The sequence below is a fragment of the Balaenoptera acutorostrata genome, chromosome 11 (assembly GCF_949987535.1).
Source record: "Balaenoptera acutorostrata chromosome 11, mBalAcu1.1, whole genome shotgun sequence".
Lineage (NCBI taxonomy): Eukaryota > Metazoa > Chordata > Mammalia > Artiodactyla > Balaenopteridae > Balaenoptera > Balaenoptera acutorostrata.
Window position 1 is genome coordinate 104,467,367 of NC_080074.1, and position 14,996 is coordinate 104,482,362.

The 14,996-nt window shown below is 47.4% G+C and overlaps 1 protein-coding gene across 6 annotated transcripts in view; it reads right to left on the bottom strand.

The window, feature by feature from the left end:
• Positions 1-14,996, bottom strand: part of LOC103010430 (sodium- and chloride-dependent GABA transporter 2) — a 33,105-nt gene that overhangs the window by 17,106 nt on the left and 1,003 nt on the right. For 4 of the 6 annotated variants that reach the window (XM_057557214.1, XM_007170243.3, XM_057557213.1 and 1 more), the window contains exons 2-4: positions 13,225-13,431; positions 3,248-3,382; positions 208-348 (exon numbers count right to left, since the gene is read on the bottom strand). In XM_057557214.1, coding sequence (XP_057413197.1) covers positions 208-348; positions 3,248-3,382; positions 13,225-13,426 — 478 coding nt within the window. In that variant the 5' untranslated portion in view covers positions 13,427-13,431. Of the gene's footprint in view, positions 1-207; positions 349-1,470; positions 1,631-3,247; positions 3,383-13,224; positions 13,432-14,996 lie in introns of those variants that run through there. The other 2 variants (XM_057557216.1, XM_057557215.1) reach the window with 2 other exon arrangements.

Sequence of the window (14,996 nt, forward strand, 5' to 3'; positions counted from 1 at the left end):
ATTGAACACATGAATTTTTTTGAAAATGTCTGTGATATTTTTCCTGTGATGCTGGTGGACTCTCGCTCTTATCTTTGACATAAGACCTCCGTGACCTCCTTGGCAGATTTCTAGCATGTCCCAAGGGAAAGATGGGGCCTGGGGACCAGGATATGGGGACAATCCCTCTCCTGGTCACCGCAGCAGAGCAGGTGGAGGTGACCTCACCTGTGTTCCAGTCGTGGCGGCAGCTCCCCCAGGGCAGGTCGGTGGTGAAGCTGCTGAAGAGGTAGAAGAGGGCCCAGGCCAGGACGATGATGTAGTAGATGTTGAGGAGGATGACAATGGTCTGGGAGGCATAGCCGATACCTGGGGCGGAGGCAGACGGGGCTGGGGACACTGGGCAGGTTTCTGGCTCCGCCCACCCCTGCTCAGGAGAGGGTCTGTGCCCCCCTGGGAGTGTCCTGAGACACGGGGTGTGGGGTCTGGGCTCCTGGCTCGCCGCCCCCTTCCGTCGTGCAACCCTCCCAGGCCAGGCCGGGCTTCCTCCCATCTCCTGCTGCCCTGCCCCGCTGCCTGGGCACTCTCGTCTGTATGCTGCAAGCTCACTGATTCTAAGCTATCTTACAAATGTATAAGGCTAACTCCGAGATTCCAACAGCTAATGTTCCCTGGAATTCGTCTGATATATTTCTGAAATGTAAAAACACGCGTTAAGGGACTTCCCTGGTGGCGCAGTGGTTAAGAATCCACCTGCCAACGCAGGGGACACGGGTGCGAGCCCTGGTCTGGGAAGATCCCACATGCTGCGGAGCAGCTAAGCCCATGCGCCACAACTACTGAGCCTGCGCTCTAGAGCCCGCGAGCCACAACTACTGAGCCTGCGCTCTAGAGCCTGCGAACGATGACTGAGCCCGCGAACCACAACTACTGAAGGCCACGCACCTAGAGCCCGTGCTCTGCAACAAGAGAAACCACTGCAATGAGAAGCCCGTGCACCGCAACAAAGGGTAGCCCCCACTCGCCGCAACTAGAGAAAGCCCACACGCAGCAACGGAGACCCAACGCAGCCAAAAAATAAAACTAAAAAAAAAACGTGCGTTAAAAGCAGGAAGAGTCAGTCCACAGAGGAGCACACGCACACAGTGAATGAACATCCTCAGAACACACCCACCCTCCCTCATAATCGTAGGTGTATAAAATGAAAAAGGATGAGCTCCATTCTGCATCTGCAACACTAGTGAACATGTTTACAAATGATATAACTCAGTGATTTCCAAACTTGTCCACATAGTAGTAGAATTACCTGGGAATATCTTAAAAATTCCAAAGCCCAGACCAGACCCCAGACCGATTTAATAACAATCTCTGGGGGTGGGGTATAGGCCTCAGGATGTTTGGAAGGTCCTGGGGTGATTCCAGTGTGCAGACAAGTTTGGGAACCAGGGATATAACTCAGAGCTGTTAAAGATACGGAGGAAAGACGCTTACTCAAGTCCGGTGATGTGTACGTCAGCATAACACTTCCATAGAACAACTTAATAAGCCAGGTCAAGAGACATCAACTTGGTTGTCCATTTGATCCAGTGATTCTAATCCTGGGAATTTATCCCAAAGAAATAACTCCAAAAAAGGGGGGTAAAGGCTACCTCTACAAAGATACATGATAGCAGAATATCAGTTTATCAGTGATTGAAAATAAGCAAAAAGCCCAGAACAGAGAATTGTTAAGTAAATTATGATATATCCCTTTGATGGAAGTTTATGCAATCACATGATTGTTGTGTAAAAAATGGAAAATAACACTAACTAAAAAACAGAGGGACTTCCCTGGTTGTCCAGTGATTAAGACTCCACACTCCCAGTGCTGGGGAGGTTTCAATCCCTGGTCGGGGAACTAAGATCCCACTTGCCACATGGCATGGCCAAAAAAACCACAAAAACGACAGAAACAGAAACTGTGTATATTTCATATTAATAGATATGTAAACTTTATATATAGAGAAAGAAATAATGAAGTAAATCTCTCCAAACTGGAAACAACCCAAATGTTCTTCAGTGGGTGAATGGTTAAATAAACCATAGGACATCCATCCACACCATGGAATACTGCTCAGTAATAAAAAGGAATGAACTATTGATACAAGAGCAATCTGGGTGCATCTCAAGGGCATCATGCTGAGTGAAAAAGCCAGTCTCAAAAGGTCACATACTGTATGATTCCATTTATATAACATTCCCCAAATGACAAAATTACAGACATAGAGAACAAGTTAGTGGCTGTCAGAGGTTAGGGATGGGGAGGGGAAGGGTAAGTGTGACTATGAAGGGGCAACAGGATGGAGATCTCTGTGGTCATGGAACAGTGGTGGTGTTTGCACGAATCAACACAAGTGATAGAATTACACAGAATTATACGCACACACACACACACAAGCAAGTGCATGGAAACTGGTGAAATCTGAATTAGGTCTGTGGATTGTACCAATGTCCATTTCCAGGTTTTGATATTGTTCTATGTAAGATTTTTACCATTGAGGAAAATGAAAATGTCACTGGGTGAAATGTACACGTGACCTCTCTGGGCTACTTTTGCAACTTTCTGTGAACATATAATTGTTTCAAAAATGGAATCTTAAAGAAAATCCTATAGAGAGAGAAATATTGAAATAAAACATCTTAAGTTTTAAATAGCTATTGTGTCAAGATGGTAGAATTAAAAAAAATTTTTTTAACATCTTTATTGGAGTATAATTGCTTTACAATGGTATATTAGTTTCTGCTTGATAACAAATTGAATCAGCTATACATATACATATATCCCCATATCTCCTCCCTCTTGCGTCTCCCTCCCACCCTCCCTATCCCACCTCTCTAGGTGGTCACAAAGCACCGAGCTGATCTCCCTGCGCTATGTAAAAATGTTATCTATTTATTTATTTATTTGGCCATGCCACGCAGCTTGTGGGATCTTAGTTCCTTGACCAGGAATTGAACCTGGGCCCCTGGCAAGCGAAAGCGCAGAGTCCTAACCAGTGGACCGAGAACTCCAAAGATGGTAGAATTATTAATGAAATTTTTTTCTCATTAAAATTCTCTTTTTAGGGAATTCCCTGGCAGTAATTCAGTCTGGGGCCAACGGTGGAAGGTTTGACATAAAGACACAGAGTCTTATCTGCATCAGCACTGCTGATAAACCACGCAGTTATTCCAAACAAAGTTTATAACCTAGTGCAGAGACTCTGGAGTCCAGCACAGAGCTACTCACCCTCAAAGATGGGGCAGATCTTCCTCCAGGCTGTGATGCCCCCCTGGCTGGTGTACTGGCCCAGTGCTGTCTCCAGGAGAAAGACAGGAATGCCACAGGTAAAGAGGAAGATGAGGTAGGGGATGAAAAAGGCACCTGCGGGTGGGAAACAGGCTGTCCAGTAAGTGGCACTAGACTCCTCGTGGCCCACGGTCATCTCCCCCCATTACCACCCCACGCTTCCAGTCAGAATCCCGGGGATGGGGACCGTGCAGAACGGCAGGGACATCTGTCTAGATGTCTGGAACCACGGCAGAGGTCAAGTGTCACCAAGTTACTTAGGACCTAGCCAGTCACTTTCTTCACTCTGAAGTTTCCATCTATACCTTCCAAGGTTTGCTCCCCATCAACTTCAGTTGCTGCCTAAATCACACATAGCTTGTGGCCATAGAAGAAGCTCATTGAATCACAGATATCCAGGAGCATTCCCACAGCCTACAGTCTATCATTTTTGTCAAGGAAATGATTGCTCTCAGTGTTAGAGAGGGGCTTTTAGCAGACTGAAATCAGATTTCCCTTAGTAATCCTTGCTGCTTCTGTTTTCACAGTCATTGCCTGAGACAAGTCTACTGATGCCAGAAATGCTGGTATTTGCTCCACCATAGACCTCTATCTGCTGGCAACTGGGCAGGGGAGTTCACAGGATAGAGTCCCAGGGGGAGAGACATGCACAGAGAGACCCAAGTGTCTGCAGAGGGTCCCCTATGAGCTTGAGTGCTGGTCAGCACATGTGTGTGAGGACACTACCCAAGGAGAGGAAAGAATCCCTCAAGAAGGTAGAGCCTGGTGGTGCTCAAGCAGGGCTGGGAACATTCCAAAGACTTAAGGAAGAAATGACACGAATTCTATACAAACTCTTGCAGAAAATTTAGAAGCAATTCTTTCCAACTCATTCTATGAAGCTAGCATTACTCTGATAACAAAAGTAGACAAAGACAAGAAAAGAAAACTATAGATCAAACTTTCATGAACATAGATGCAAAATTCTAAACAAAATTTTAGGTATCCAACAATATATATCCAACAATATATAAAAAAGTAATATAGTGGAGTTTATCCCTGGAATACAAAGTTGTTTTAACATTCAAAAAAAATCAGTGTATCATATTAATAAATTTAAAAAGAAAAACCATATAATCATTTCAATAAATGCAGAAAAGTATTTGACCAAATCTAACAGCCATTTCTGATTAAAAAAAAAAAAATCTCAGCAAATGATGAATAGAAGGGAATAAAGGGCATCTACAAAATACCTACAGATAACATCATACTTAATGGTGAAAGACTGCTTAACCCCTAAGATCGAGAGCAAGACAAGGGTGTCCAGTCTTACTATTTCTTACCACTTCTATTCAACATTGGTTCCATCAGTATTGATTCTAGTCAAGGCAAGAAGGCAATAAAAGGAATTAAAATTTATTCAGATTAGAAAAGGAGAAATAAAACTGCTTTACTTGCAAATGACATGATCGCCTATGTAGAAAATCTGTTGGAATTTAAAATAGTCAAACTCATAGAATCAGAAAGTAGAATGGTGATTACCAGGGTCTGAGGAAGGGGGAAACATGGTGATGTTGGTCAAAGGGTATAAAGTTTCAGTTTCGCAAAATGAATGAATCCTAGAGATCCACTGTAACCATAGTGCCCATAGTGAACAATATTGAATTGTTTTCTTAAAATTGTGCTAAGAAGGTAAATCTTATGTTGTGTTCTTATCACACAAAAAAATTAAAATGAAAAAAAGAGGACAGAAGGAAACTTTTGGACGTGATGGATATGTTTATGACATTGATTGTGGTGATGGTTTCACAAGTCTATGTTTACCTCCAAACTCATCAAGTTGTATACATTAAATGTGTACAGCTTTTTGTACATTAGTCATACCTCAATAAAGTGTATTTAAAAGGAAAAGAAAGAAAATCCTTTGGAATGTACCAAAGAGCTGCTAGAATAAATAAGTTAGTTTAATGAGGTTACAAGATATAAGATCAGCATAAAAAATCAAGTGCATTTCGGGGGCTTCCCTGGTGGTGCAGTGGTTGAGAATCTGCCTGCCAATGCAGGGGACATGGGTTTGAGCCCTGGTCTGGGAAGATCCCACATGCCGCAGAGCAACTAGGCCCGTGAGCCACAACTACTGACCCTGCGCATCTGGAGCCTGTGCTCCCAACAAGAGAGGCCGTGATAGTGAGAGGCCCGCACACGGCGATGAAGGGTGGCCCCCGCTTGCTGCAACTAGAGAAAGCCCTTGCACAGAAACGAAGACCCAACACAGCCAAAAATAAATTAATTAATTTTAAAAAAAATTGTTAAAAAAAAATCAATTGCATTTCTTCTACTAGCAGCAAGCAATCATAAATTACAATTTAACAAATAATACCATTATAACAGCATCAAAGAGATGAATTATTTAGGAATAAATTTGACAAAAGATGTAAAAGATATGTACACTCATAACTGCAAAACATTGCTGAGAGGAATTAAAGAAGACCTAAATAAATGGTGAGGCATACCATGTTCATGGGTCAGAAGACTCAATATTATTAAGATGTCAGTTCTTCCCAAATTAATCAATAGATTCACTGTAATCCCAATCAAAATCCCAGCAGACTTTTTTGTAAAAACCGACAAACAAAACGGATTCTAAAGTTCGTATGAAAATGCAAAGAACCTAAAATAGCCAAACAACTTTGAAAAAGAAGAACTAAGTTTTAGGCTTACCTCTACCTTATTTTCATATTATTATAAAGATACAGTAATAAAAACAGTGTGGTTTTGGTGTCAAAATAAACAAATAGATCGATAGAACAGAATAGAGTCCAGCAACAGGGCCATGCACATTTGGACAATTGATTTTTGACAAAGGTGTAAAGGCAATTCATTGGAGAAAGGATAGTCTTTTTAATAATGATGCTAGAACAAGTAGATATACATACACACAAAAAATGAATTTCAATCCATACCTTCCTTTTATACAAAAATTAACCCAAAATGGATCGTAGACCTAAATGTAAAACCTAAAACTATAAAACTTCTAGAAGAAAATATATGAGACCTTGGGTTAAGCAAAGATTTCTTTCATGTGACATCAAAAACATGAGTCATAAAAGAATAAATTCATAGACTGCACTTCATCAGAATTTGAAACTTCTGCTCTTCAAAAGACATTGTTAAGCAAAGGGAAAATATAAGACAGAATGAGAAAAAAATTGCAAAATGCATATCTGATAAAGGACTTGTATCCAGAATATATAAAGAAGTCTCAAAATTCAATAGTAAGAAAACAAACGACCTATTTTTTTTAATGGTCAAAAGATTTGAACAGGTTTTCACCAAAAAAGATATGTGGGCTGCAAATAAGCATATGAAAAGATGTTCAACATCATTAGTCAACATAAATTTAAGTGACAATGAGGTAATGTTGCACACCAATTAGAAAAGTTAAAATTAAAAAGACAGACCAAGTATTGGTAAAGTTGTGGAAAAGCTGGCACTCTGATACGCTGCTGGCAGGAATGTAAAAATGGTACAACCATGTTAGAAAAGTGTTTGGCAGTTTCTTAAAAAGTTAAAAGTGCACCTATCATATAATCCCGCCATTCCACACTTAAGTGTTCACTCAAAGGAGATGAAAGCATATGTTTATACAAAGATTTGTACACAAAAGTTCTTAGCAGTTTCATCTGTAATAGCTAAAACCTGGAAACAACCCAAATGTCCATCAACAGGAGAAGAGATAAATTGTAGTATATCCATATAATGGAATACTACCCAGCAATAACAAGAAAGGAACTACTGAGACATGAAAAAGATGGGTGAATCTCAAAGTAATTATGCTGAGTGAAAGAAGCCAAGTAAAGTATATACTGCCTGATTCCATTTATAGAAAATTATAAGAAATGCAAACTGCTGTATAGTTTGGAAACAACCTGGAAAACTAGGCCTGGAAACGACCTAAGTGTCCCTCAACAGATGCATGGATAAAGAAAATGCTATATGTGCAATGGAATATTATCCAGCCATAAAAAAAGAAGGAAATTCTGCGTTTTGCAACCACATGGATGGACCTCGAGGGTATCATGCTAAGTGAAATAAGTCAGACAGAGAAAGTACATACTGCATGTGCTCTCTTACGTGTGGAATTCATAGAGGCAGAGAGTAGAATGGTGGTTACCAGAGGCTGGGGGTGTGAGAAATGCGATGTTGGTCAAAGGGTACAAACTTCGTTATAAGATAAACAATTTCTGGGGATGTAACATACAGCTTGGTGGCTACAGTGAACTATCCTGTCTTATATGGTTGAAAGTTCTTAAGAGAGTAGGTCTTAAGTGTTACCACCACCAAAAAGAAAAAAGGTAATTATATGAAGGAATGAAGGTGTTAACTAACCTTATTGTGGTAATCATTTTGCAATATATACATGTATTAAATCATCATGTTCTACACCTTAAACTTACTATCCATAATATGTCAATAAAGCTGGAAAATAGTTATATTTTTAAAAAACAAAACAGGTTTTTGGTTGCATTGGGATGGGGTAGCAGGGGTCAGGGGTGGGAGAAAGGGCAGGAGGAAATTTGGGGGAGTGATGGATACATTTATTATCTTGATAGTGGTGATGGTTTCGAGGGTGTGTACCTATGTCGAAACTCATCAAACTGTACACTTCAAATGTGTGCAAGTTGTTGTAAGCCGATTACACGGTCATAAAATTGCTAAAACAAAAGCTAGTGGGGAACGGGCTCCTCCAGTTCTTTGCCTCTGGCTTGTAGCCCATGCATCCGTAATTCAGGCGCTGAAGGAAACGCTTGGTGACCACAAGGGCAAACAATTCAGGCACATGAGTAGATAAATCAGTCCAAGGCTTGTTGGGCAGGAAGGGGAAATTAGGGAAGAGAGAACCCAGTAGCTGATATAAACAGTCCAGCTGGAAGTTGGAAACATCGCAGAGAGAGAGAGAGAGAGAAGACGGGGTGGGGGGGGGGGCAGGGGGGAGAGTTTTCAGCCTGGCTCAAGCCCCTCCTCCCCATCTTTCTGCCACCAGCTCTTCCCCAGTGAACCAAGCCAATGTTTAACCGCACTGGGTCCGGTGGTCAGTCTGCGCCCCTCCCCCTCTGCCTCCTTGAGCGCCTGGGCAGCTGGCCAGAGGGGACAAGGTCCACACCCGCCAGGCTGAGTCACTGGCCCCAAACCGGGGAGGGAGTTAGGGAAGAGACAGAGCCCAGGAGGGACCCAGGTGCCCACCAGGGAGTCCTGGGGCACCGCCTCGTTCCCCACCCAAGCCCCAGTCACCACCCCTCAAAGACGGAGCCAGTCCTGGAGACGGAGGATGGAGCCAGTTATCTGCTCCCCCAAACCTCCCGTTCAGTCTCCTTGCCCAAATTCTTTTTTTTTTTTTTTTTTTTTAAAGGATTTTTCTTATTTATTTATTTTATTTATTTATTTTTTTTTTTTGGCTGTGTTGGGTCTTCGGTTCGTGCGAGGGCTTTCTCCAGTTGCGGCAAGCGGGGGCCACTCTTCATCACGGTGCGGGGACCGCTCTTCATCGCAGTGCGCGGGCCTTTCTCTATCGCGGCCCCTCCCGTCGCGGGGCACAGGCTCCAGACGCGCAGGCTCAGCAATTGTGGCTCACGGGCCCAGCTGCTCCGTGGCATGTGGGATCTTCCCAGACCAGGGCTCGAACCCGTGTCCCCTGCATTAGCAGGCAGATTCTCAACCACTGCGCCACCAGGGAAGCCCCCAAATTCTAAAATGTCCTGGCATTCTTCCCCATGGGATGGGAGAGACCACATGCCCATCCTGGAAAGGAATCATTCTGCTGGACACCCTTCTCAATAGGAACACATTCTGTGGCGTCACCTGTAATGCTCCAGGTGACATTTTTTTAAGACAAACTGACGATATGCCACATGAGCAACACAGCAGTGAACATGCATGAATATTACATGCTGTAATCAACACTACTGGACCAGTACTTGGCATATGCTTCATTAACTAAAAGTGGTGACCAACTGTCACGTACTCATAAAATAACCGTGACTCTTACATGAAGAAAAACGCTCCTTGTTTCTCTTCGTTCTTTAGTATATCTATGGACATCCTCAAGGCAAACGGGGGGCCATCTAACGCCCTTGACATTGGCGTCCCCATGCTCTCTCTCCCTGACATCCAGAGGTGGGCTTTACTTGGCTATGGCCCTTCCCTCTAAGATCCCGGCTTTGAGAGGTCCAGCTGTGGTACATTCTGCTGTAGCCTCACACAGGGTCTCCAGCCCCAGGCAGCCTGGGTGTTGGGGAACTCAGTTTGCCGGTAGCTGGGGTCCAGGGAGCTGGAGAGCTTCTGGCTGAAGCCCCAGGTTCTGAAGCAGCCAGGACCTGGGTATTTGGGTAGAGCCAACAGTTATATGAGAAAGAAGGACGTCAAGGAGATTCCAAGATTCTTAGCCTTGTAACCAGTCTGCTTCTGCCCTTAGTCCCCTGCAATCAGTTCTCAACACAGCAGCCAGACAGACTACGTGCAAGTGTAAGATCGGCCCCTCTGCTCAAACCCCTGCCCCGACTCCCCATCACTGGAGGGAAAGCCAGAGTCTCACAGTGGCTGACAAGCCCTGGGTGATCTGCCCCCCCAAAGTGATTCCCCTCCTGCGGCTCCCCAAAGACGCCAGCCAACCTCCTGCTTTAGGGCCATTAAAACCTCTGTTTCCTCTGCCTGGAGCACTTTCCCCCTAATATCCACGTGGCCGGCTCTCACTCCCTGGCAAGACTTCACTCTAATGTTCTCCGTGTGGTCGCCCCCAGCCCCCCTCCTGTAGCACTCGGGGACTTCTGACATGCTATGTAATTTTCTTGTTTACTGTGTTAATTGTTTATTGTCTGTCTCTCCCCAGCCAGAATGTAAGCCCCACAAGGACAGGGAAGGGGTCTGTTCTGTTTATAGATGATCACAACAACACAGAATAATTCCTGGCAGGTGGTGGGTCCACAGTAAGTCGCTGTCGTTGGGTGACACAGTCCGGGCTTGGTTGGCCTGACTGTAGAAAGCCATGGGGAGGGGGGCGGACAGGTGCTGGGGTGGACTGGCCACAAGGCCTGGACGGCAGGGAGGGCGCTTACCTAGGAGGTGGCTGAGGCAGGCACCCCCTGCACCCGTCTCCTGATGGATGCTGATTTTAGACAGGCTTCTTGGTACCACTTTCTCAGCATCTCTGGTTTTCGACTACAGTGTTTCACCGTTTCCCTGCTCCTCTATCATATGCTTGCCTCAGCCCTTTCCCTGCTCTGGGACTCACTTCTATTAGGATCTACCAAACGTTAACGCTGGAAGGAACCGAAGAAGATATCACTTATATTTTTAGTTTGGAACTGAAATTACGCTTTGGGGACGTTTTCCTCCCAGACTTCCCCACCAAACAAACATTAATGATAATAAAGTCCCAAGTTTATCCCCCCTAGCCAAGCACAAAAGCGGCTATTTACAGCTATGAAGTTCAAGAAAGGGCCCAGAAAAAGCAGGCTGATAACACACACGACCCTGCGTGGTTCACCCCGTGACCCCAGCATCCTCCTGCAGAACCTGCTCAGAACTTCCCTCTCACCCCCAGGAGTCCCAGCCCCAATCTGAGAACCACGGGTTTAAATAAAATCACTAAAGCAGGAGGATGGGGTCAAACCAACCTAGACGGTCTCCGTCCTCCCCATCCCCCTTCCCCGTGTCAGCAGCGAAGGGTCCTGTCATAAGGAGGCCTCCGCCCCCTCTTGACAAAGAGATGAGGAGGTGACGAGATGAAGGGTGGGACCCGTGCTCTGGGGCGGTGGGGGGACACGGGGGTAAAGGGGACAGAAAGGTTGAGCCTCTGGGAACACCAAAACCCGGAAAAGCGGGCCTGTCTGGGTCCCTCTACAGGCCACACGGGTCCCGGGTTTGTCCCCTTCACGCTGGCAGGGGCGCCTCCCGCGTGTCCACCCGGTGGCCCTGGGTGACTCATGCCCTTCAGAGCAAACCCGGGCATCGGCCTCAGCCCCAGAGCCCCTCCGAGCACTTCCTCCAGCTGCTGTTGTCCATCAGGGAAAGAGAAGAGGAAGCCTGAGGCCTTGTGCCCTATCGGGGAAGAGACCGGGGTGGTGGCCTAAGGATTCCGCGGACCGTTCCATGAGCCCCGAAACGGCTCGTGGGGACCGGCGTGCTGGAGGGCAGGCTCTTCCCGGGCACGAGGTGGCCACCCTCCTGCCTCTGCTCCCCCTCAAGCACCCACGTGAGGAACTCTTGCTCCCAGCCTGCCTTTCCCCCGAGACACGACCACACCTCCCCGGGCTGCACAAACCTACACAGAGCCCCAAGGTGGAGCTCAGACGTAGGCCTCCCCTCGACAGGATGACCCCGTATGCCCTGCCCAGGCCCTGCTCCCCGCTCCTTCCCCTCCGCGGCCCAGTGGTTGGCACCAGGCCTGGGACCCCTCTCCCCCCTCTTCGTGCCACTCCTGCTAATTCCCCAGCCAACCTCACCCAATTCCAGAGAGGCTTGGGGAAAGCGGCTCACCTCCTGATCTTCCTGCCACGTGAGGAGCTAAGCTGGTCACCGGGTTCCAGACACAGAGCCCCAAGCCAGGCTTAGCCCCCAGACTCCTCCTCCTCCCTGGACAAGCCCCATCCCTCCACCCTCAGGCCTAAATGTCTGAACAAGCCGGCAGAGGGTCCAGGGCTGGGTCGGGACCTCCCTCCTTCCCTCGCAATGCCAGCCGAGCAAAGTCCTGCGGCTTCAGGCTGCCGGCCAGAGAGTCTTGTGGAGAGGGAACACATCAGCCCATTCCCACCCCTCTGGAAAAATACAAGTTAACCTCCAACCCCAGGGCCAATCCCCGGTTGCCACAATCCTGAGAGTAAGACTGTGGGCTCAGAGCACCTGTGTGCTCGCCCCCTTCCCATGCTCCCGCTTCCACCCTGCATCGTGGGCGTTCTCTCCCCAAAGCCACTGAGACTGGGCTCACACACGGAGGCTCCTACACCCCACAAAGGGGCAGGTGTGGCATTAGGGTTCCCGCCAGGCCTCGTGGCCCACAGAACTCCCACCCCCTCGGCCTGTCCCCGTGACCCACCTTGGCATTTCCCCTCCTCTAGCGCAGGCTGCAGCCTCCCCTCAAAACCAGCCCGGGGAGCCCAGCCCCGCTAAGCTGTACCCACCAACGAGGGGACCTTCCAAACCCACTGCTCGGCCAGCGCACTTCAGCACCTGGGAAACCCCTCTGGGGCTCCCCAGAGGCCCAGGAGTGCCTGAAGGAGAGTCCCTGGTGGGAAAGTGACCAGCTATTGGGGCAGCGGAGTGGCTGCAGGGCCTGGGATGGAGGAGAATGAGAGGCAGGAAAGAGCCAGGAAAGAGAGTTCATGCTCCCCTCCCCACACGTTTCAGTGGGAAAATCTTAAAGGAAGAGCCACTGGTATCAAAGGTGACACATGGGGGGACACATGTCACAGAGCAGGGGGAGGACAGGAAGCCATGGCTACGGAGTCTCGAGACCTCATGGGACAGTTGGGTGCCGACATCCTCTTCGGCACAGTTACCGTTCATTAGGCCCTTTGCACATGTGACCTCTAGGCGTTACAACAGCCTTGAAGGGCAGGTAGAACTATCTCCGTTTACAGCATTTGCCTGAGCTCCTAAGGTAAGGCTTGCCTGAGATTACAGGGAGTAAGTAGCAGAGGCAGAATCCAAACTTCCATCCGTCTGGTTCCCAGCCTATACCCATGTTTCTCTGAAGCCACAATAGGGACCCCCCAGGAAGTCGCCCCTCTGTCTAGGTGTCTCTCCTGCAGTGCCCTGGGCAGCTTCTAAGGGTCTTTCCAACTCCAGTGTCCTCTGCGTCCATGGGACTCCCCAGAGGGCAGTAAGTGCATGAGATGGAGACAGCCTTGGGGGGAGGGGGCGGGTGACGCAGTGGGTCTCACCTCCCCCGTTTTTGTAGCAGAGGTAGGGAAACCTCCAGACGTTGCCCAGCCCGATGATCTCGCCGGCCACGGACAGCACGAACTCCATCTTGTTGCTCCACTGGTCCCGCTGCAGGGCGCCAGCCTCCTCCGCCTTTTCCATGCCTGGGCCCATTGGTTTTGTCTCTCCATTACTGGTTGTGCTCAAGACCCTGCTATCCATTCCACCTGGAAGACAAGCAGGGCGCTCCGTTACTGCTGGGAAGCCTGGAAGGAAAGCTGCTCCCTTCCTTCGCCAGGAAATTCCGGAGAGAATAGAGCCCTGGAAGAGATTCATCCTACTCTGGTCCGCAGATCCACCTCCTCCTTAGCCTCTCTTGCTGGTAAAGGCTGGGTAAGAGCTGCTGAGAGTATATATTCCTTTCATGTGTCAGGAAGAAAGTGCTGACCCTGAGCCACAGACACTGCTCCCCTAGAAGGTTCCTTGGGTGGGGCTTGTGGACATGGGGTGTTCATGTGCCCCAGGTTGTTGGAGTTCCCCCTTCCAGCCTACAACCAGCTTCATCTGCATTAGCATGTGCCTCAGTTTCTCCATTCCATGTACTGGGACAGGCACAAGGATAGGAGTTGAATGTATCCTCAAAGTCACCAATTTCCCTTTTGGGAATTTACCCTAAAGAAATAATTGTGATGGTTGGTAAAGATTCAGCACTGAGGAATTTCATTGTTTATAACAGCCAAAAATTGAAAAGTATATAAATGTTCAAAAATGGTAACTATGTTAATAAATTATGGCATGTACAATGGACTACTATATAATCATGAAAAATTGTGTTGCAGAAGAAAGTGTAGTGAAATGAAAAGTCACAATGTGTGAAGTGAAAAGTTATGAAATAGCACACATGACATGATTATGCTGGGAAAATACCTTATAAAGCATTCGTATGCACGAAGATTAGGATATCCACCAGTGGATGGGCTATAGGCATGTTTTCCTTATCTATATTTTCTACATTATCATCGAAGAACATGTTTTATTTTGTAATAGGAGAATAAATGCCAGTGTTTTTAGATCCCTGCAAGGGGGTGAGAGTGGTTGAGCTGGACCAAGCACTCTGAGTAAGATGAGCTGACCTTCCCTCCATCGCCTTCTGAGAGCAACGTAAGACAGAGATGAACTACGGGCTCCTTTTTTGTTTTTTTGGCCGCACCATACGGTATGAGGGATCTCAGTTCCACGACCAGGGATCGAACCCGTGCCCCCGTCCCCGACTGGGAGCACAGAGTCTTAACCACTGGACTACCAGGGAAGTCCCAAACTCTGGGCTCTTTTTCTTTTTTGGTGGTGGCCAGTGCACGACTCTATTAAGTAGAGAAGACAACATAAAATGAATACAGAGCCGTAGTGCTACACCCTTCCTGGCCCTTTCCTAGACTCATACTGGGATTGAGGATGAGATTGGATGTGGCCCACGTTCAGTGAACAACTACTGTAGACTAAGTGCTTTACATACGGTTATTTCGTTCAATCCACACAGCTCTGAGATGTGAGCAGTATTCCCTCTGCTTTATAAGCAGGAAGCTGCAGTTCAGAGAGGCTGCAGCCGTGTGGCACAGCCGGGACCTGAGCCCACGCTGCCTTGCTTGTTCACTTACCTCCCTCAGTCACACTGGCTGGTGGGTCTAGTGTAAGCATCCCCGACTGTATCCGGCGGCCCCTTCTCTGGAGAAGCGGGTACACGCACTGCTTTCTACTCCCCAAGAAAAGGTCGTGTGAACACCACTTTCTCGCA